This window comes from Schistocerca gregaria, chromosome X (genome assembly GCF_023897955.1).
Source record: "Schistocerca gregaria isolate iqSchGreg1 chromosome X, iqSchGreg1.2, whole genome shotgun sequence".
NCBI lineage: Eukaryota > Metazoa > Arthropoda > Insecta > Orthoptera > Acrididae > Schistocerca > Schistocerca gregaria.
In genome coordinates, this window is record NC_064931.1 from 793,701,251 (window position 1) to 793,726,106 (window position 24,856).

A 24,856-nucleotide genomic window follows, 5' to 3' on the forward strand; every position below is an offset into this window, starting at 1 on the left:
ACAATTTTTTAGAGATATAATTAGCTTGGGAAAGAATGTCACCTGCAAATGCCTTTCATCTTGAAACATAGCAGAGTGGAGGTGATTCACCTCCTAGTGTTTCACTCCTCTTAAACAACTATTGTTTCCTTATCTTTTATTTGAAACTGTTTATACAGTGGTGTTTACAACATCTGTGTTATATGTTGTACTGCACACAGACACTGTGGCGATTGACAGCTATATGAAATGAAAGAAATTTATCTGGAATTGTGAATATGATTAGCACAATTGATCCATAACAATGAAACTTTGTGCTGGATCAGGACTCAAACTGGATTTCCCCTTATTGCAAGCAATTGCCTGAACTACTTCAGCTACACGAATATGCCTCCTGGACCCACCCAAACTTCCAAAATTCACTGACACACACATTGCAAATACTTTTTCCTGCCTAGACTAGGCCACAAAAATAATAATAAGTGTCTTCCTGTGTGGGAATCACAGCAACTGTGCGAGTGCAGGATGTAGACACACAGTGACATATGGAAGTTTGGGTCAGTCCTGGAGGTGTGTTCAGATAACCAAAGTGGTTACCGCGATCACTTGTGATGAATGGGAAATCCTGCTTTGGGTCCTGGCATGGCACTAATTTTCATCGTTCCTAATTAATTGTGTAGCTGAAGTCTCTTCATATTTACAATTCCAAATAAATTTCTTTCAGTATTTATACATACTAATTTCATGCTTTCTGCTAACCTGTTTCATTTTTCTGAAGACTAATTAACTTAAATAATATTTGTAAATAAATTTCAGCCACATTTGAAATTACTTTTGTCATTTGAGCCATCTGCTTGTTAGAGTCCAGGACTTGACATTACACTTTCGTTGCCCTAATTTTTATGAATCAAATAACACTCTTATGTAATTAAGCCTCTAATTAAGAATTTGAATAAATTAGTGAAATTTCAAATGTGGCTTTTCTTCATGTAAGTTGGTAATCTACCACAAAGGCATATAGTGTGCTAATCAAATATCACTGTAAACTTTTCACTTTTCTAATCATCTATATTTTAGTTTAACAAATCCAGTGTTGGGCCTTAACGATTATCTACTCAAACTTTCACCCTACAGTTTTATAAATTAATATCTAATTACAAAGGAAACAAAATATAATTATTCCAGTCTACATATACTATGCCCACACACAAATAGTCAGTCAGTGGGCAGAATTCAACCAATGAACAGCTATGTGTAGTCATCTACTCTTCCATAAAATGTTCACAGTTAGCAATCATTATGTCAACATGTCTGAGCCAAATATCTTTATTATAGGTTCTTTGATTATTACAAGTATGAATTATGTCTGTTAGTGTGCACTTAATATTGGTGTTTTTACTTTTTGCCATATTGAATGTTTCTGATGGCTCACTCTAAGAACTGCAAATAATTTATTCCTTTATGAGAATTGTGGTATGCAGAAAATTAATGTGTATGTTTTTTATGAAACTGTTTATGAAATATATTGCCATTAAGAATAATCATGAAGTATTTGTGCTAACCTGATGTTGGTGGAATACAAACAAGAGTGTAAGATAAACTGATCATCACTGAAATTTGGATAAAAAAAAGTAAATGTGCCAATACATCAAATTTAAATCAATGGTGATGCATATGTTACTGAATCATGAGGCCACCACCTATAGGGAATCTCAGAGTATGAGACTTCAGTTGTGTGTGTGTGTGTGTGTGTGTGTGTGTGTGTGTGTGTGTGTGTGTTTTACCGAGAAATTACAAACAGGTTAGTACTCTTAGAATCTACACAATACTGGGGATCAGTGCATGTTGCACTTACAATGCTGCTTTGGACATGTCAGATACATTGATCCTGGAGAAAAAGTTAAATTGGTGTTTGCTGAACACGGCTTGAATGGCAGCCAAATGCTTAATTTTGGAAGAAATAGAGTAATCTATAGATCAAGCAGATTATGAGACATCACCTAAAGGAAGATTATGTTATACTAGGTTTATACCACAATAGATGCCCCTATAAAATTTTTGCGTTTGCATCTTTCATTATTATAACTGGCATACCAAAGAACTGAACCTCAAAGGTACTGCTGTTTATGATAATCAATTAAAACTGGTACCAGAGACTTGATTTGAACCTAGATCCTTTGCTTACACAGCAGAAATGCTAACTGCTGTGCTAACCTGGCACCACAGCTAACACAGCTGCAAGAGCTACACACAGCTGCAAGAGCTACCCCAGTGTATATCCCTCCATAATACTAACTCCAATTTATGGCTCAACCCATTTGAGGTTCCCCTTCTTAATTCATATAAGTATTGCAGAGGCTCTCCATCATTGGAAAGGCACCTTAACTTGGCCTATATTCATTGTCATAGATAAAGTTGAGACTTAACATGTCTTTGAAACATATAATTTCATGTGATTAATACTGCTATTTATTATTCTAAATTAATCATTTATTTCTCTTATAAGTGAATTGTTAGCAGAACCTTGACATAAAAATTTCTTGTCATGAATTTGTGAATGTTAGATCAGCATAGGTAATGAATACAGAGCATCATATGCATAATGAAATGAAGCAAGACTGAAATGACTTACATTGTTTTCCTGGTGTTTGTTGTTCCTCATTATGCTAATTATAATGTTGTGAATGAAAAGAGAAAGTGCTAACATTCCAGATAGTGCTGGAAAACTAGATGAAAATGGTGGGACATAAGATGGGCTCTCACTATCAGAGAGCTGTACATTAATACCCCACTTGCTGGCTTTGACAAAAACAAAAATTAGAAGATACATAATGGAAAGTGTACCTGAAACAGAATATTTTTTTTTATTATACATAATCACTAGCAAATGTTCATTACATTGCTATGAACACATTGTTATATTTATATACATGAAAATAGACAGCCTACCTAATGAGTTAAATTTAGTGAAGAATGTAGCTGATTTGATGTTGATAAGAGGAGCTATAATTATAATTAAGAAAATTGGAACTGTTTTCTCCAGGTCCCAAATCTGATGGAATGCTATAGCCTCTTCTGGATGCTTCATGGATATAGTTATATTATACAGGTCAGGATGCCGCATACATAATACTATAATCAGAAATAAACTGTCATTCATACATATAGGACATCATTACAGTTTGAAAATAATGGAAACATATAAAATACTAAAGTGTAGCTATTAAAGAATATGATATTTACAAGATTGGGATTATAAGGCTACTTTTAATTATATAAAAACTGCCAGGTTTCATTTGCCCACAGTGTATGGTATTCTTAAACGTTGCTGCAAATAATATGTTAAAAGTGCTTTGAGGGGCATTCTCAACAAATATTTTGTTGTTAATGTTAACTGCAGCATATATTGTACATAGTATTACAGAAAATTTGCTTTACACTGTACTTCAGAGAAAATCTTTGGTGCTTTAAAACAATTTTCATCAAAATGTTTCAGAGATTTCTTATCTATATCCTTGTTGTATTACAGAAAATTTGGTTTACACTGTACTTCAGAGAAAATCTTCGGTGCTTTAAAACAATTTTCATCAAAATTTTTCAGAGATTTCTTATCTATATCCTTGTTGTTTATGACAATATCAGATAGAAATGCTGAAGAAAACATCCAGATATGGCCACTCATTGACTTTTGTTTCACTGAAGTAGCCCAAAAAGTATTCTTAAAACTGCATTTTAAACCTTGCCCATCAAATGTAAATCTCTCACAAAGACTAAATGGTCACAGTTCATCACATTTTCTGGTTATTGAGTACAATGATGTGAAATATCATGGATTCAGCCATTTAAATATTTTCTATCAAAGGTCGTAGGTCTTCCTGAATGTGGAGAATCACCATCTTAACATTGACCTTGAAATGAGAAAACAATTTTTTGATATGATTTCTCCAATGGCTCTCATTTCACACATTGCACAGTTGATTCTCAGCAACAAAACATTGTCCTTGGAAAGAGAAAACCATTTTTTAATGTGATTTCTCCTGTCACTCTCACTCCATACAGTGCAAAAATGTTTTGAATTGCTTCTTTGCCTTTTTTAGAATAATGACCCAAAGCGAATAATGTGTTGCAAATATTTCACTGCAAACACGCTTTTAGTTCATGAACTACCACTATACCCTTCTAACAGGCACAATTGTCAGGTGGTACCTGTGTCATTGTCCACTGCATGTAGAGTGAACTTTCAAGTTAAAAGGGCCAGTACATGGATAGACAGACATTGTCAAGCTCTTTCATAGAAATTCAGTAACTAGTAGCTCAGATAGTGAACTAAATTATCTTTGTGATTCCATAAGACTGATAATGTAAGCATACAGTTGAAATGGGGTTTAAAAATTCAAGGAAACTTGAACTCATGACTTTGATTTCACACTTTGTAATATTTAAAGCCAGATGACAAAATCAAGTGGTCCCAGACCAACTCAGGCAGAAGAAACACTTCCTCTAGGAACATCTACATCCTACTGTGTTATAACCTCATGCAGATGACCAACTAGGATTTTGAGGGGCAGCTAAGTTTACTGCTGTCTGTCTGTGTGTGTGTGTGTGTGTGTGTGTGGGGTGGGGTGGGGTGGGGATGAGGGGGAGGGGGGGAAGGGGGCGGGGATGAACAAATCTTTGCTTCCATTCAGTGATTATCCTCTTTATTTATATGAAGAACTACAATAGAGTATAAAGTTGCAAGCCATTAATAATTGGGAATATGTCAAATATGGTTAAGATGTTTACTTGATTGCCAAAAAGACATGTAATTATACAAAAAATTAAAGGAAATGCTGTACTTAGCCATTTGAAAGGCTCAGAAAATTTTCTTCCTGTCCAATCTCTTTCTTCGCATGTAAACACATAAATGTGAATATTGACTTATTCCTGCATATGTTCCTGCATTTATTGGACAGAACTGAATAAACAATTTATTTCCTTTTCTTGTCTTTCGTCTTTAATTTTAAAATTAAGGGAGAATATGTTTGCAGTGATCATGTACTAATTATTTGAAGAACATAACTGACATCATCTTCCATTTCTGTTTCCCTAGCACAATTAATAATTCAATTAATAATTATACTTGTACTGTCTGCAAAAATTATTCTGCTATCTCTGCTGGATGCATATTATGTGTAAGTTCAGGTACATATATAAGAAATTGGATAAGAGTCAAAATCCAAAACTTGTATGGTATATTCATAATTTATCCCAAGGTGGTAAAATTTCTTTCATGTCAGTGTGTAGACACCATAATATATTAAAATCACTAGCTATGAATTGTGGTCTCAAGCAGGCAATCTTATCATGTCCACTGATACTTCATCATGTCCTGGGGCTATCCCAACATTCATCTTCTTCACAGCTATTTCCATTTCTTCCTGTGTAATTTGTCCTAATTCTGCTTCTCAACTTATCTCAATTTCTCCATTATTTGTTGTTCCTCATGTATCTGATCCTTGAAATATTATGTATGTATTGCAATTTCTTCTCCACTTTTTATGCTCTAGTGCCAACTAATTTAAATTTTTATGAGCAACAGAAGATGAGAACTTCACCCAAAATTAGATTGGCAGGATAAAATGAGAAAAATAAAGGTGAACGGTTATGGTTATTTCTTCAGTGTCTAAAAAATTTCTGAGTAGGCTATCAGAATTATGCATATTCCTTTGTAACTTACCTGCTGGATATGTAGAATTTGGATCTGATGAGGTTACTACAACACCATTTACTGTATCTGAAAGAAATTCAGAAGAGTCTCAAATTTTATGGAAGAAGGAGACATAAAATTGATGATGAAATCACTTTAGTATCTAATTATCTCATTCTTTTACTACTTACCATATAAATAGTCAACTGAGTGATAAATAAAATTAGACATTAAGATCCAGTAGACAATGGTTGCACCAAGAAGCACTATCAAAGAAAATGATTTTGCTACTATTTCAGCTGGTCTCCCAAGGAGCTCTCTGCTTAAGTCTGCAACTTCACCATCTGGGCTATTAAAGCCTGAAAAGTAGATCAATATTCAGTAACTGTTGTTCAGTTTCAACTAAAATTTTAGTTTTGGTACGTCTGAAAAGGTATGTAAAGCAATAGATATCAGATCGTACATGTTAGACTCACTTAAGAAAAACTAAAATATAATTAAATTACCTCATCCTTAGCCTACACACAGATCAATATTCAGAGGTGATCAAAAATACATCAGACAAGAACATGGCTTTGAACCAAATTTAGTGTAATATCCTAAAATAGAACTGATCCTATACCTCAACTGAAAATCAGTTCTTACAAAATATACAGCTATATTCCCCCTTTTTCTGATCTTATGAACTAGAGTAATGGTTATGGAAAAACATTCCCAGTACCGTATGTACATAATGTCATATGAAACAATTTTAGACTTTCATCAGAACTGTAAGTGATACATTCATAAAAAGAATCAATTTCATACATTATTTCTTCATAGATTATTTGATAAACAGAAATGATCACTTGTTCGATAAGCAGATCTTTAGATTCTCATACAGCATTCTTCTCCTGCCAAAAGTAATGTTGGAAACACCCTTAACAGTTTCGAAAACTATAGATATATTTAACTAAATTTGCATAATGTGATACTCCTGTTACACAGTGCTAATTATCTTTGATTATTTTTCTTCTTAGATGTGTGTGTTTGATTTTATACTTTTTCAAAGTTTATGAGTGTCATGCATAAAATATTTTGTAGTACATAGAAAATTGTAAGTTACATTTGGACATTCTACGAATTTCAGAAAAATATCTAATATGAAGTAATTTTTGCTGAAGCAGTTATACAAAGGGGAATTACAGAGTAACTATTTGTATAACTATTGAAATATTTGCAACATTGATCAGTTTTCTCAAAGGAAGTGTTTGTTAGTGTATGGTCAGGATATAAACTTTCTTCTTCAAAGTCAACTGCTGGGACATAATAGTGTGTTCTGCACGTGCTGTAACTGTAACTGTCATATTGCCTTATATTTAGTTTCTCCTTTGAACTTCAGTTACATGATCTTCATTTGATGGTAATTTCCCCACTTATTAAGTAAGTTAGTTAGCACAGCCTCCCAGAAAAAAAGTTCAAGATAAAAGTTCTGAACAGCTTCAGGGCATCAACCAGTCTATCACAGGAGAAATAAAAGCCAGAGCTTTAAAACTTTCCTGTAACACTGTAGTCCTGTCAGAAATGGCAAAGGACATGGAGGAGCAATTGAATGAAATGTATAGTCTCTTGAAAAGAGCAAAAGCAAAACAAGGGTAATGGAATGTATTTGAATTAAATAAATTGGCGCTGAAATAATCAGATTACAAAATTAAACACTATAAGTAGCTGATGAGTTTCGCTATTTGGGAGAAAAATAACTGGCAAAGGCTAAAGTAGAGATAATATAAAATGCAGATGCAACAGGAAGAAAATTGATGGTGAAAAAGATAAATTTGATGAGTTTAACTATAAATTTAATTGTTGGAACTTTTTTTCTGCTTCTGTTAAACCATTTCATAAAAGGGAGATGGGTCTGATACTAACAATCTTGCTTTGACAGTTTTATCCAAAATTCTTGAAAATGTAATTTATTCAAGAATGGCTTCACATATTTGTAAAAATAAAGTATTAACAAAATGTCAATTTGGATTTGAGCTGCTCGGGGGAACAAAATGGTAAGCACCAAAATCACATTTTTGAGATACAGCGCTTCTAAAGTTTCAATTGATCTGCAAATCTGAATAATTTTTTTGAGCAGTCCTTTTATTCTGTAGTGATTCTAACATCTATCTTCTACTATATAGACATAAATGAAACTCAGAACTGACTAAAACAAATGAAATATACAAAAATTATTACATTACCATACACCATTAACAACACATAGTGATAGAACATTTACACATTAAATTTTACAGTAAGTATTCAACACATTACTGAAACTGCAAAATCATTCATCACGCTCATTACTAATGTCTTTTTCATCTAAAACTGTTGGCTTTAGTGACAGGAAAAATCCATTGTGGGCAGGTGGTATGTAATTTAGGAGCGACATGACGTCAGCAACTTCCTTCTTTTCAATAAGACTTAGCCCATTGTATTTAAGTCGAAGCGTAGAAACTGGTCCTTGCCTTCCACGTTTCCTGAAGTTTATTTCATGCCAAATGTCATGACAAAATGTATTGCTGATGAATAAAGATGATTGATATTCGGAGGTCACCTTCCACCTACATATTTTCCTTAGGTTGACATCTCGATCATCAACTGTTTTCTTTCTGAAGACAAACGCTTCTTTAGAGTGTCGTATTTGATAGAAATCCTCCCTTTTCATATTTCATACAAGACGACTTCTTGATGATCTCGCACCACCGATCTGGACTGTACACATATTGTACTTGTCGACGAACGTAATTTTCAATTGTACTTCATGAACATAATGGTATGTAGATGCACTTACCATTGTGTTTGTGAAACGTACTAAAGACAGATTATTTACAATATAACATACCTCTGAGTCATCTGAATTGTGAAGAATGTATTCTGGATCCCTCTCGAAGATATTAGTATCATTGGAAGTATATTCCTCGTCTTCTGCCATGTTCACTGTTGCTGTGATCTCAGAGATGTTTTTTCTTGCCACCATTCTCCCTGTCACTTACCATTATGTTTCCGCAACAGATGGACAGTGGCGCTTACCATTAAGCTCCTCCCTGATATCTGTTGAATGAATTTGGAACTACTAGCAAGATTACTGCATTGTGCATCCCACAGGTGGTGTCATTAGCCATCTACTGCGAAATACACGGCAATGGCACTTACCATTGTGTTCCCCTGAGCAGCTCATTTATGAAAGGCTTTTCAACAGAAAATGCCACACATACTTTCACTGACAAATACTGAATGATATGAATAACTGAACATCACATTTTGGGATTTTCTGTGTTCTCTCAAAGCCTTTTGACTGTCTGAACAATGAAACTCTTCTAGATAAGTTGAAGTATCTTTGTATGAATGGAACAGTGCACAAATGGTTCAATTCGTATTTAACTGGAAGAATGCAGAAGGCTGAAATGCAAAAATCAGCAGGGTCCTCCAACTGCCAAGAAATCAAGAACAGTGTCCCATATGGTTCAGTCTTTGGAGCCCTGTTGTTCTTAATTATATACTTGCCACTCTATAGTCATGAAGATTCAAAAGTAGTTGTTCTTGCTGATGATACAAGTACAGTAGTCACACCCTACAAACAAGAATCAGATGAGAAAATTGTAAATAATATCTTTCAGAAAACTAGTAAGTGGTTTTTTTGCAAAAAGACTCTCACTAAATTTTGAGAAAACACAGAATATACATTTCTGTACAGTAAATGGAATAACACCATTGGTAAATATAGACTTTGAACAGAAGTCTGTTGGTAACAAAGAATATCCAAAATTTCTGGGTATGTACAGTGATGAGAAATTGAATTGTAAGAAAGACATTGATGATCTGCTGAAACGTTTGAGTTCAGTTTCTTGTACTACTATGGTTACTGCAAATTTTGGTGACAAACATACCAGTACACCAGCCTGCTCCCTCTATTTTCATTTACTTGTTTCATATTGCATCATATTTTGGAGTAATTCACTATTAATAGAAAAAGTATTCATTGCACAAAAGCATGTAATCAGAATAATACCGGAAACTTTCTGGCAGACAGTTTTAATGAGCCAGGTAGCTTCATACCAGCACACACTCTGCTGCAGAGTGAAAATCCCATTCTGGAAACATCCCCTAGTCTGTGGCTAAGCCATGTCTCCACAATATCATTTCTTCCAGTAGTACTAGTTCTGCAAGGTTCACAGGAGAACTTATGTGAAGTTTGGAAGGTAGGAGATGAGATACTGGCAGAAGTAAAGCTGTGAGGATGGAGCACGAGTCATGCTTGGGTAGCTCAGATGGTAGAGCACTTGCCTGCGAAAGGCAAAGGTCCTGCGTTTGAGTCTGGGTCTGGCACACAGTTTTAATCTGGCAGGAAGTTTCATACCAGCGCACACTCCACTGCAGAGTGAAAATCTCATTCTAGAATAATAGTTGATGCTAACCCAAGATCGCCTTGCAAAATTTTATTTAATGAACTGGGAGTATTCATAGAACCTTCACAGTACATATATTTACTTAGGAAATTTGTTGACAATAACCCATCCTAATTTTAAAAAATAACAACAAAGTGCATAGTTACAACACTAGAAGAAAGGATGATCATCACTAGCCTGGGTTAAATCTGACTTTGGCACAGAAATGGGCTAATTATGCTCCCACAAAAATCTTTTGTCATTTAGCAAATATTATTAAAAATCTGGCAGATAGCTAACTAGCATTTAAAAACAAATTAAAAAATTTCTGAATAACTATGTGTAGTCATTAGATGAATTTTTAGATATGATGTAGCAATTGAAAAAATGAAGAAAATAAAGAAAGAAAGACAGAAGTTTGTCATGTAAAGAAACATTATATCAAATTGACATGTTCCATATCATTATGAATTGTCATAATCATGATCTATGGAACAAGTATTAACACAATGTAATGTTGTGTAATAGAAGAAGAAAATCATCTATATTAAAATATTAAATACCTGAATTTCAAAGGAAATTTGAAGAAAAACACTCAGAGAACTTACAATATTAAGTGTACATCACTAAATCATGACAATTTAATGAATGGATGGGTATGTAATTAGAATTCAAAAAATCTGGGAGACCACTGTATTGATTTAAAATGGTTCACATTGACTAAAAATGGAAATATAAATGAAAGAGAATTAATTGTTATTCACTGCGGCTATTAGGTACAGTGTAAAAGAGTATTTATTCTCTGCCTGTTAGAGAGGTATATTCATCAGGAACAAGATATCTAGAGAGCTGTGTAAGCAAACTTGACATAGTTCCAGAAAGTGTGCATTGTGTTGGTTAAGGGTATTCACATAAAAAATTCTTCTATTGCTTTCTTGTTTTTTTTTTTTTTGTTTTTTTTTTAAGACACAGAAAAATCAACTGGAAGAACATTGCAAAAAAGATAGTGACATGGTGTGAGTAGACTTGTGTCTGTATAATTCAACCAGCTTATATAACTGCACAAAATGGTCCATGTTCAAAGGAAAGTACATCTGGTAACTCAAATATTCATTGTTCTACTGCAACCAACCTGCAAAATAGCCCATACAATCACTCTACACTACATAAAATTCATTCTGGGAAAATAAATATCATTATATTTAATTTTATACATTAAGCTATGATACACAAACTGCATAACTATCTTACCATGACATTTTTGTACTTCAAGTAACTGATATGCTGTGTAGAGACACAAAGCACCCATAAGGATCACAATCAAGATCCCAGTCCACAGACCAGCTCTTTCAATGCCCCATGGCATAGTTAGTAGAGATGACCCCATAATAGTATTCCATACTGCAAATCTAACAGTAAAAAATAAAAATAATAGATTTTGAAGATATTTCCCATAATCAAATGATAAAAGCATATCATTTACAGAAAGAAATTTGTTGAGAAATCTTTAAAATTACATGCATGTTTATGGCTTTCACAAAACAACAGACAATTTTTCACAACAGAAATCAAATTACCTATATCATTATAAATCTCTAAAGCTTCATTTTTATAAGTTCTTCTTTTAAATATAAATGATATCAACATATTTTCAAGCAATTATTGGTTTTACTAAATTCATTGACCACAAAGTACTAACCATTCAATGAATTAGAAATATAAAATAACTAGAAATTTGTTTCAATGTAGAGAACACACACAGTTAGGTAAAAATATGTGCATTTGTTTTAGACACCTGAGTATGTAAAATATTTTTTGTATATGACAACTGTTTAATCCACAATGTAACTTGTTTTAATCAAATGTTAGCAAGAAATTTTTTCCTGTCCACTAATTGCTGAAGATTTCAATGCTGCACTATCAACAAGTGTCAGTGTGCAAAACATTCAATGAAGCATCAGCAATTTGGGTTTTCAGAGCCAAAGGCCCTCTTGTGTACCCTTGATGACTGCACGAATAAAGCTTTACACCTTGCCTGGGCCTTTCAACACCGACATTCAACTGTTGATGACTGGAAGCATGTTTTCTGGTCAGACAAATCTCACTTCAATTTGTATCAAGTGGATGGATGTGTAAGGGTATGGAGACAACCTCATGAATCCGTGGACCCTGCACATCAGCAGGGGACTGTTCAAATAGGAGGCTCTGTAATGGTGTGGGACCTGTGCAGTTGGATTGATATTGGACCCCTGATACATCTAGATATGACTCTGACAGGTGACACATACGTAAGCAAACTATCTGATCACATAAATCCATTCATGCCCATTGTGCATTTCGATGGACTTGGGCAATTCCAGCAGGACAATGCAACACCCCACACATCCAGAATTGCTACAGAGTGGCTCCAAGAACAGTCTTCTGAGTTTAAACACTTCCTCTGGCCACAAAACTCCCCAGATATGAACGTTATTGAGGATATATATGCCTTGCAATGTGCTGTTCAGAAGAGATCTCCACTTCCTCGTACTCTTACGGATTTATGGACAGCCCTGCAAGATCCACAGTGTCAGTTCCCTCCAGCATTCCTTTAGACATTAGTTCAGTCCATGACATACTGTTGTGGCACTTCTGTGTGTTCACGGGGGCCCTATGTGATATTAGACAGGTGTACAAGTTTTTTTGGCTCTTCAGTGTAGTTTTATTACTTACAAAACTGAACCTGTGGTGAAACCAATAGAGGCACATGTTAAACATCTTAAAGCTTGAAGGTTTGAAAGTATCACCAGACAGGATGAATATATGCTAACACTGGGTGGATCAGGCTGATGTGCATCATTACTCCCACTATTACAAAGAGTGGGCTTTGAACATTTAGTACTTGGTAAAATTCTCTAAGTTTACGGCTTGTCTTTCTTCTGACTACTTCTATATACTGCCTTTGTGTGAGGTGTTGATCCAGAGTTACCCAAAAATACTTTGTGGTGAGCCTTGACAGAAAGTTTTGGCTCTGGAGAGATGATTGCTTTTTTACTGGAATACATAACTGGTTGTGTATTTTCAGAATTGTTTGTTTCTGTTGCTACTGCATGAGAATAGCAGTGTCATCATCATATCATGCTGCGTGTGTTTGTAAGGAGTAAAGCATGATGGCACAGTACAGATGGTACAGTACTGGGACTAAAAAAGAACTTTGGAGTAATTTGGCTCTTATGTGGTATTTTGTTGACTTATAGTTGTTTATATTAACAGTGAATGTCCTATTATTTGCTAGTCTCTGGTGCCCAGAAGTTTTATAGTCTCACTGAATGAGAATATTTTCAAACTCAAATATTTAAGACAACTCATTTTCACTCTGCAGTCAACTGCCGAATAGTTCACATCTATTTGCACAGCAGGAGTGACCAAAACCCTTGTATAAATCAGTTATACTGGACCAACTGGAGTGTCTACTGACACTCAGTAATTTTTTCTGAGGAAAGTATCGCTTTTGTAGCTACAAAACTTGTTGCAGTCTTCAGGCCAAAGACTGGTTTAATGCTAATCTATCCTGTGCAGACATCTTCATCTTTGAATAATTACTGCAGTCTACAGCCATGTGAGCCAGCTTATCTCATTAAGTCTCTATCTACAACTTTTACCCCTTAAACTTCTGCCCATTACCAAACTAATGATTTCTTGATGTGTCAGGATGTGTTCTACCAACTGAGCCCTTCTTTTAGTTAAATTGAGCAATAAGTTTTTTTATCTCAAAATAAACTCAGAACCTTCTCATTAGTTAGTCTATCTATCCTTTTAATCCATAGCATTTTTTGTAGCATCACATTTCAAAAACCTTTGTTCTCATTTTGCCTGAACTGTTTATCACCCAAATTTCAGTTCTGTATAAGGCTACACTTCAAACAAATACCTTCATAAAATATGTCCTTACACTTAATTTATATGGGATCTTCATAAACTCCTCTTTTGCAGCTTTCCTTGCTATTGCTAGCCTGCATTTTATACCCTCTCTTACCTCAACAAATTTCAGTTATCTGCAGCCAAAATAACAGAATGTATTTACTACATTTCATGCCTCATTTTCTATTCCCCTCAGCATCACATGATTTAATTTAACTGCATTCCATAACCCTCACTTTTCCTTTTGAAGACATTAGCATTTCCATTCAGCTACTGTTCCATGTCCTTTGCCATTTCTAATAGAATTACAATGTTATTAGAAAACTTTAAAGTTTTTATTTCTTCTTCCTGAACTCTGATTCTCTTTTCAAATTTCTCCTTTGTTTCCTTTACTGTTTTCTCAATTTACAGATTAAATAACATTAAGGAGAGAATACAACAGTGTCCTATCCCTTTCTCAACTGCTGATTCTCTTTCATTCCCTACCATATTATAACTGCAGTTTGGTTTCTGTAGAAGTTTTAGATTATTCTCCTCTCCCTCTATTTTACAGCTATTATGCTCAGAAGTTAAAAGAGTGTATTCCATTCAACACTGTCAAAAATTTTATTCTTATGCTACAAATGTCATAAATGTATGTTTGCATTTTTCTGTCTATCTCGTAAGATTAGACAGTACTGCCCCATGTGTTTATAAATTTCTTCAATATGACCTTCAATATGGCCAGTCTTTACAAGTTGTTCCATTCTTATGTAAATATTTATGCCAGTATTTTGAAAACATGACTTATTAAACTCCTTGTTCCATAGTGTTCAAGCCTGTCAGCACCTGCATTCTTTGAAATTTGGGTTATTACATCCTTCTGGAAGTCTGAGGGTATTTTTCCTGTTTTATATCTCTTCCAGAACAAGTGTGATGGTTTTTTCATGGTTGTCTTTCCCAATTATCTCAATAATTCTGAGGGAATGTCATATACTAAAATGGCGTTTCAATTTAAGTCTTTTAGTGCTCTGTCAATTTCTTCTCCACCAAATAAGGTGGCAGAGTGATTAGTATACTGGACTTGTATTTGGGAGGATGACAGTTCTAACTTTCAAACATGTAGAATAAAAGATGGATTTAAAAAATAGTGTGCATTTCTTTTGGAGTGACCCTTGTACAAGGTCCTCCAGACCCTGAACTCCAACGGCATCAAGGTCAACAAGGACAAATTCCAATTGCGCCAGTCCTCTATCACATTTTTGGGTTACACCATCTCCACTGATGGAATACAGACTCCCAAATCCTGCGTGCCGGCTATCATGTCACTGCCACCTCTGGCTGCTTACAAAGAACTCCGACGTTTCTTGGGTACAATAAATTACTACCGTCGGCTTCTGCCTTCTTGCCCCAGTGACAGACTCACTGTCGGGCAAACAGACTTCAGGCCTTAAACCACTTCGCTGGACTGAACTTATGCTGGAGGCCTTCAAGGCTCTAAAAGCTTCCTTAGCTCTAACCGTGACACTCGCCCATCCCGACCTGTCGGCCGAGTTGTTCATCACTACGGACGCCATTGACATCATGGTGAAGGCAGTACTACAGCAACGCAATGGCAACATGGTTTCTCCCCTTCATTTCTTCTCTAAAAAAACTGTCTACAGCTCAGAAGAAATATTCCGCTTTTGGTAGAGAACTTCTGGTGGTCTATGAAGCAGTCAAACACTTTCGCCCCGACATTGAGGGCCACTCTGTCTTCATCCTCACCGATCCCAAACCACTAGCAGATGCTTTCTGCAACCCCCCTGAGGACCCACCCCCTCGACATTTCCACCACTTTGATTTAGTCTCTCAGTTCACAACAGATGTTTGCTACATCAAAGGCACAGAAAACATCCCTGCTGATTTTTTCTCGCGAATCAATACTGTCTCACTCATCATCGACTTATCCAACCTGGCCACTCTCCAGGCCTCTGACGAGGAATCTCAAGCTCTCCTCACTGATCCTCAAACATCTCTCATGTTAACCAAAGCCCGGTGTTTTGAATGAGGTGTGGTGCGATTCGACTACTGGAACCATGCAGCCGTTTCTCCTGCCCACATTGCTCCGGCAAGCCTTCAACGCCTATCATAATCTCACTAACCCTGACATTGTGCCACTACATGGCTGGTATCACAGCATATCATTTGGAAAAATATAAAACAGGACTGTCAGACCCAGACATGCAGCTGTATCCCCTATCAATGCAACAAAATCGGCCACCACACCAACCCTCCATTAGGCAATTTCGACATTCTGGAAAGACGATTTCGTCATGTACATATCAATCTTATCAGCCCACTACCACCATTGGAGGGCAACAGATATATTCTCTTCACAATCAGCCGTATGTCTCACTGGGTGGAACCTGTTCCTTTACCCAACATAACCGCTGAAACCATGGCCAAGGGTTTCATCTCCTCATGGATTGCAGGGTTCGGTTGCCCAACCACCATCGTCACCAACCAATGTTGGCAGTTTGAGTCTGACCTGTTCACCACTTTATGTAATATCTGTGGCATTAAAAGTATTCATACAACAGCCTACCACCCGCAAAGAAATGGGTTAGTTTAACGGTGACACCGCACCCTCAAAACTGTGCTCAGGTGCGACAACTGCCTCTGGTCTGAGGTGTTTCTGTGGGTGTTACTTGGTCTCAGTTCAACCTTTAAACCGGACTTACAGGGAACCATCTCTGAATTCGTTCCCAGGGAGAACCCAGTCCTACCAGGGGAACTTATCCTGCCTCAAGCACCAAAGGATTTTCACCCCTCCCCAGATTTCACTAGTCGCATGCCAACCGCACTCAACACTTGCTCCCATGTTATGCTCAGGGATGATTCCATTAGACAACCCCTGCAATCACCCTACCTTGGCCCCTTTAAAGTCCTCTTATGGGGTGAGACAATGTTTGACATTATGGTTAAAGATCATCCTCAAACTGTTTCATTGCACAGCCTCAAACCTGCTTTCCTGGAATCCGGCACCACTCTGCCATATCAGTTGGACCCTCCTGACAACTTTTCCACCATGGAGCCAGAAAATGCTTTGTCTCATCCCTTGGCCCTGTTTTCTCCAACCCATGATTCATCATTGCCATTCACAGGTTTTCCAGGCATGTCGCCAGCAACCGCATGTGCGGGTTTCACCACCAGTTCACTGTCTGCAGAGACTCGCTCTCCCACATTTAACCTGTGCTACAACATGCCACCACACTGCGTGGACAAAGTGTTGATCATCACCTTCGATGACTGTGTGCTCATGCTCCTAACAGACACCGCGGCCTCACCACCCAATGGGTAGTTAAATGTCAGTGTGGTCCATAGCCTGTCCCTCCCCCCTGAGTGCGAGCTGTCAGAAATCCGCAGGTTCATCTTGTCAGACAGCTCAATCTGCATACAGGCCTGCACCACACCGTAGGCTGTTCCACATAACTGGTCTCAGGCTGGTCGATGCATCATCCGCCCCTGCTAGTTAACTGACTAGTTACTCTGCCTCCTCACTCCATCTCGACGGAGATAAAAATTGTGCCCCTGCTCACTCGCACGACTGCTACCAACACACCACCCACATGACCTCTCCTGAAGCCTGACTGTTGATACTCCGTACTGTGGGACTGGGGGGGTGGGGATCGATAGGTCATATTGATCATGATTAATATTAACACCATCTCTGGACTCTGATTGCTCTGCCATGTTCGTTTTTAGTTCTGTTCTGTATCGCAAGGTGCGTATACATATATGAAATACTGCGAAATATATCTCTATGTGGAACTTAATGGAGATAGTTATTGTATTCAATTGATAATCGTATCCGGTTCCCATAAGAGAAACTGGCAAAAAAGCAGTAAAAACAGTAATTCTAATCTGGTTCAAAGTAGAGACAACATTACTGACTAACAGAGTAGCACATTGACCAGCAAAAAACCTATTTAAATGAAACAACAATATTTTTGTATGCTATAGGTGAAAAGGACATACTGAGTATTATAAAGGAATTAAAATCAAAATTTTCTTCAGGCATAGACAATGTTCCTGATTTAATGTTTTAAAACAATGTGCAACAGTATTGACTTTGCCCCAACTCATACTTGCATCTTTGCTATATATAGTGGTGTTTTTCAGAAAAGCTAAAAATGATGAAGGTGAGGCCTGTGTTCAGGAATGGAGACAAGACAAATGAAGAGAACTACACACCATTATAGCTGCTGTCTGCCTTTTCTGAAATACTGGGAAAAGTGTTTAACAGGAGACTTACTACATTCATAGAGCAAAATTAATTTGTATCAAGTACCCAACATGGATTCAGAAAACACACATCAACAGAAACTGCCATTTCTAATTTGATCAATGAGGCCTTGACTGCAATAGCCCAGAAGAAACATGTATAAACAATATTTATGGACCTCACAAAATCGTTTGATATGATAGACCACAACTTACTGCCTCAAAAATTGGAATATGTAGGAATTACGGAACTGGCACATGTATGAGTGACATCATACAGAAAAAGCAGGTAATAGCAATCACACATGAGGAAGATTGTTTAACTAACATTCTAAAAGAAAAGAAATTAAATACAGTGTGCACCATGGTTCTAGTTTGGGCCCATTGTTGTTCTTGATATTCATCAATGAGCAAGAGTCATTCAAAACTCCCAGAAATTTATAAAATTTGTGGATGACAAAACTGTATCAATCAAAGGTAAAACTACGACAGAACTATGATATGAAATGCAAAAACTGTTTTCCTTACCTATTGCGCTCTGTATTAGATTATACATTATTTTTATGTATTGCATGGGTTTGCTTTATTCCACAGTATTACATACTTAAAATTATTTATGGTAATGAATCAATTTTACTGTAATGTACCATGTATTTGAAACTGTGTATTAATGTACAAAATAAGCAATATTTTGTACCAATGTTTCGATGAACTGGATGCTTAATAAATAAATAAATGTATTGAATACTTTCATCAATTGGGCCATTATGCTTGTTGGGGTCCAGAATCGGACTTTATATTTTTCGTGGTACTAATTTTTCTGAAGAAGATATTATTCTTCATTATTGAATTATGCTCTTCATTAATAACTGAATAAATTAACATAATTACAAATATGGCAATTTTTCTTGTAAGTAGGTGTATCACAGAGGTGGCACACAAAATGTTTTGGTAACATTTTGTACTTTGTTAACAAACAAAATTTAGCTGTAGAAAATTCTTGTTGGAACATTTAGATCTTTTGCTCCACTAAAGTTTCACAAACAGGGTGTTTATAAATGAATATCGGGGTTTTAATGCTTTATAATATTTATTATATAAAACTTACAGTTATAAATGATTTGTCAAATGAAAGATCAACTCCAACAGTTTTACCAAGAACCTTATAAATATCCAATGTGAGCACCATTTGTCACACAGCATACATCAAGTCTATAGCTGAGTTCTTCCCAAACATTGATAAGTGTGTCTTCAGTGATTGTAGCAACAGCTGCCTCAATCCAGTTTCTTAATTCAGGGAGGTCTGCTGGTAGCAGAGGCCCATACACACGATCCTTGATGAAGCCCCAGAGGAAAAAAATCACATGATGTTAGGTTGTGTGAACATGGAGGCCATGTAAAGCAAGTCCTGTCATTTGGCTCCTTGTGGCCTATCCAGCGCTTTGGTACAGTGAAGTTCAACCAACTGCGTACTTCACTATGCCAGTGAAGTGGTGGAAAATGAAGTTCTCTTCCTCATCTTCTTCCAACTGAAGGAAGAGCCATTGCTCTAGTGTATCAAGGTAAGAAGTGTCAGTTACAGTAGGTTCACCAAAAAAGGAAGGCCCACAAACTTTCCGCCAGGATATGGCAAAAAAAAAAACAGGCACTTTAGGGGAATCTCATTGTATTTTTACAACCTCGTGAGGATTTTCTGAGCCCCATATGCGCAAATTGTGAGTGTTAACATGTCCACTAAGGTGAAAGGTCAATTTGTCACTGAAGACAACATGGTCCAGAAAATCTTCATCATCATGAAACAACATTTCATTTGTGAAGGTCGCACATAATCCATGGTCTGCCGGCTTTAGTCTGTAATAACTGTAAACAGTGTGGACATAGTTGTATGCGTTTTCTTAAAACTTTCCAAACAGTTGACAAGGAAACTTGTAATTCACGACTAGCCTTCTGAACTGATTTATTTGGGCTTACAAGTGAATGACTCTCACTCACTCAACAGTCTCTTCACTGACTCTTGGTCATCCTGTGCTCTTCCCTTTACAAAGGTAGCCAGAATCTTCAAATTGATGATACCATCTATGAATGTTATTATCACTTGTAGGAGCACAACCAAACTTCAGATGGAATCCACATTGCACAGTAACTACAGATTTGGTCCTTGCAAACTACAAAACACAAAATGCTTTCTGCTCACTAGTCGCCATCTTTGCTACTACTGCTGTCTAGTGGATTGTGGCAGAAACACTGCATGCTGTGTATGCGCACTGATGCCAAACACAACTGTTTGAGTTGCTCTTTCATTTGACATATCATTTATAACTGTAAGTCTAATTTAAAAAGCATTAAAACACTGATATTCATTTATAAGCACCATGTACAGTTTATGAACTATAAAGTAATTACAATAATCATAAACTACCATAATCAGCATTTTGAAACTGACTGTGGTATACTTTATGCAGTCTAAACATTGAATAATTATTAAATATTGCAGCCTATATTATGCTAGGATAAATGTTGAACCATGATTTTTGGATGTTTTTGCCTCTTTTGTACTTGGTATTGATGACTCTGACTGTATTACAGACCTCCAGCATGCTGCTGGTAAAATAGGTCAGCAACTTTTTCTTTATTGAAATAAATGATTGGAATTCCATCAAAAGTCATATTAAGAAGTATCTTCTATTTATTTATTTATGGCAATTAGTTACAAACATTATGTACATTTTTGAACCATCTGTCTTTGTAAGTAATTAACAGAGTCAAATATTCATTCTTGGAAACAGTCACAATAGACAGTTCAGAATGATAGCACAGGTAGTTCAAAACACAGTAAAAAAAAAAAAACTATGCTGAACTGTACAGAGTCTTATTTTGAATGACATGTTGACCTTTTAAAAATTTTGCATTGATGTTTGTTTTATATGTTTTCTATTATAGTAGATGCACCAAACAGCTGCTTATAATAAGTAATATTTATTTATGAGAGACTGTTCAGTCTTTAATGCCATTTTCGAGGATGTCTAGCTTGATGTGATGTCCATATTACATCATTAGTGGATTGTCTTATAACTGTCACTGTTATAATAAAATGGTAAATGATGTCAATATTTTGAAAATAAAATGTTAATTATGATGTGACAATAATTTGGCAGTTCCACTCATACGGTGCTATATGTTTACATTTGTTTGACTGTTTACATATAGTGTTGTAAGAGTGGAACTGTCAAACTTCTTTCACATCATAATTAATATTTTATTTTCAACATATTGTCATAATTTACCATCTCATTAAAACAGTGACAGTTCTATGACAGTCCACTAATGATGTAATATGGATGTCACATCAATCTATACATACTTTAAAATGGCACAAAGCCGAAACAGTCTGTCGTAAATAAAGATTTCTTATTAGAAGCAGCTATTTGGTGCATCTACTATAATAATCATGTTGTTATCTGACATATATAATGCTGCTTCCCCCAAAGAAGAAAAATTATATGTATTTTTGTATTTGAACTCTTCATGTCATTTGAAAATGGTTGCTCAGAAATCTGCAAGGGTTCCACTTCCACTCACTGATAGGACAATCTCAAATGTATGAACATGCTTTCTGTCTATATAAGTATGAGTCTTGCTGCCACAAAAACTAATTTACTAATATTTTGGTAGCTGGTGTAAATGAAACTGTTGAAAGAGACATTGAAGTACCATACGAGAAGTGTAAATTTACTACAAGAAATGTTATGACTTTCTATGTGAAAAACATAAATCTACTTAAAAAGCTATTGGAACTACCAAGTGGAACTGAGGTGAGATAAAGTTTGAAGGTCATAGCAGACACTTATTCAAAGAGACAATGACCATGATACAGAATTAAGAATAACAAGATATGTAATACTTAACCAAAACTAATGTTGAACTGCATTATGCTTTTTGTAACAGAGAAAAATTTGTTTATGCTTGAGTGTTAGGAAGAGACAAAGTATTGTGCACTACAGGTCCTTCTTCATTCTACTGATTTTTGTTGGAAACAATAACTAAGAACTTTGCATTAGATCTGTTTATATTTTGCCCTGTTTAGTTTCACAGAAATGTATGTGTAAACAGATTTTTTGTAAGCATTTTGTTTGAATCTTGCTAGCCTGAAACAGCTGCACTGTAATGAGTTGCACAGAAACAAATTTTCATTTACATGTACTCTGTAGTCATTGTATTCATTGTCTTTGTTGATGTATATAATTATTAGATTGGTCACAGTAATTTTTTGAATATGTAATTATTCACAATTTTTACTTCATTTCTTCTAGTAGTGTACAATTTTATTATGTACTTTGCAGAAATTTTCTATTTACATACATATTATAACAATGTACATGGAATAATTATTTGCCTTGTGAGAAAGACACAAATTCTCCTAATCTTACTCTAATTATTGCAATTTGTGAATTAAACTTTCAAATGTTTTAAGTAAAAAAACTGCAGTATATATACGCATATAAATAAGGTTTTCTTTAAAGGAAGAACATGTGGACATAACATTCCAGTTAAATTTATGTAATTTTTAACTAAATATTTTATTTTTAGGGAACTGTTTTCAAGAAATTATTTTCTTTACATTTGTCAAAATTAAATACTGGGCCGTTCCATTATATTGCTATCCAAATTTTGATAATATTACATGCTTGTAATGGCAATGGCTCATTTCTCGATACAGTCACATAAGTGCATTAATTGACACATGGACATCCTTCAGAGACCATAAAAAATTTTGGCTCTTGATTATGATGCAATAAGATGTAGAGTCTTATTTATCTTATGTACAAATATAAAGGAAAGGAAGGAAGGAAGAATGGAAGGAAGGAAGGTTGGGTTTAATGTCCCATTGGCATGGAGGTCATTAGAGATGGAGCATGAGCTCGAATTGTGTCCCAGCATTTGACTGGAGCAATTTAGGGAAATAATGGAAAACCTAAATCTGGATGGCTGGATGTGAGTCCAGTGTGCTAACCACTGCGCCACCTCACTTGGTGTAAATATAAAAACTTTTAGGGACAAATTTTTGGTAATAATTTAAAAAGCATGTGTAATGTGAATTTTGTAAGATATTAATGACATATAACTTTTACTTTTGATCATAAAAACCAAAAATATAAATAGAAACATCTTTGCACCACGAATTGAACATCTCGAATTGAACATCTCTGGTCACTTTAGTCTAACTTTTTGGTATGAGTCACCACCTTTCTGAAATGCAGTATGGTGTGTTAACACTGTTCTGTTCTGATCTGTAATGCTGTGCTCAGTACAGCAATGTGCCTTGTATTATTATGTGCACATTTCAAGTGCTTTACTATGCCAGTATTAAAGATTAATGGGGAACAACTCAGCTCTACTATTACACATTTAGTGTGCTACAACTGGTGTCATTCTTAGAAAAATATCATGTGTAATGTTAAAGACCAAATCCAAATCAATTATCACAAAAATTGTGCGAACCATCTGGCAGAAGCATGGTGAGCAGGTATGGCATTCTGCTCACCATACCTCTGCCAGTTGGTCAGCAGAATATATAGTTATATAGTATACTATATAAGACACATAACTGCTGATTTTTTAATATAACAAACTTTAATCTGAAATATGTGTTCTTTCTTGCTCAAATTCTTAGACCATCCTTCATGAACTCTTCAAGCGAATATCAAAATTTCTGCACCAGTTTGTCATATACTGTTTCCAGTTGTTCCGAGTTGGTATTGGGTAGATCTTTTCCTTTTACTTTGTCACATATTTCCATACACATATGCTATCGAGTTTGAGCTTTAAGTTTCAAATAATGCAAGGTAGCATAAAATTATTTTGATTTCTGGTATTGTAACTGTACTGAAGCTGATTTTCTGCAAATAAATCAGCGTTACAATAAACAAAGATAATCTTTTGGTAGAGTTACAGTGAAGGAGCACTTGGAATAGTTAGATTTTTTATAAGTGAGTGACATTATTTTCTTCAGTTTGCATTCTGTGTATTTTTCATTAGAATCTTTAAGTGTTAATATACGTGGCATATTTTTTTGGGTTGCCTCAAAATATAGTTCCATACACTACTACTACTCAAAGTTGGAATTTATTATGGAACCAGTAATTTATATAATTGATGAAGAGCAACAAGGTTCTGCAATATTTTGTTTCTAAAATTTATTCACGAGTAACCAAAAATCTGAACAACTTTTGGTAAAGCTGGAACATTCCATAAGTTTCAGCTAATTTAGAGAAACTTCAAGAAGACACCAGGAAAGAAATAAACAAGGTAACTACTTTCATTTCAAATAGTGGTTTATAATTATGTGCATTAATTTGCCTCCCTTTTTCTTTATTTTCTATATGCAGTCCTGAATAATGCTCACCATTAAAGACTGCTAGAAAAACCAATAATCATGATTTTAAAAAAAAAAAAAAAAAGTTGTCGATAGGAAGATGTGACTAGAAGTTGTCTTCTTTACTCCTAAGTTATGCACCTATCAAATTTAACTCTAAAACAGCATGCAAAGGATGAATGAATAAATAAAATGTGCTATTGGTAATGACAACTGAGCTTCTTAGGTATAAAAACTTGTTTGAAGGATGAAAAGCTT

The 24,856-nt window shown here is 35.4% G+C and overlaps 1 protein-coding gene across 1 annotated transcript in view; it reads right to left on the minus strand.

Moving 5' to 3' along the window:
- LOC126299466 (sodium-coupled neutral amino acid transporter 9-like) overlaps positions 1–24,856 on the minus strand; it is a 276,856-nt gene that overhangs the window by 39,866 nt on the left and 212,134 nt on the right. The window contains exons 5-9 of the mRNA XM_049991386.1: positions 11,332–11,489; positions 5,860–6,027; positions 5,699–5,755; positions 2,929–3,111; positions 2,612–2,823 (exon numbers count right to left, since the gene is read on the minus strand). Of these exons, the coding sequence (XP_049847343.1) occupies positions 2,612–2,823; positions 2,929–3,111; positions 5,699–5,755; positions 5,860–6,027; positions 11,332–11,489 (778 nt within the window). The remainder of the gene's footprint in view (positions 1–2,611; positions 2,824–2,928; positions 3,112–5,698; positions 5,756–5,859; positions 6,028–11,331; positions 11,490–24,856) is intronic.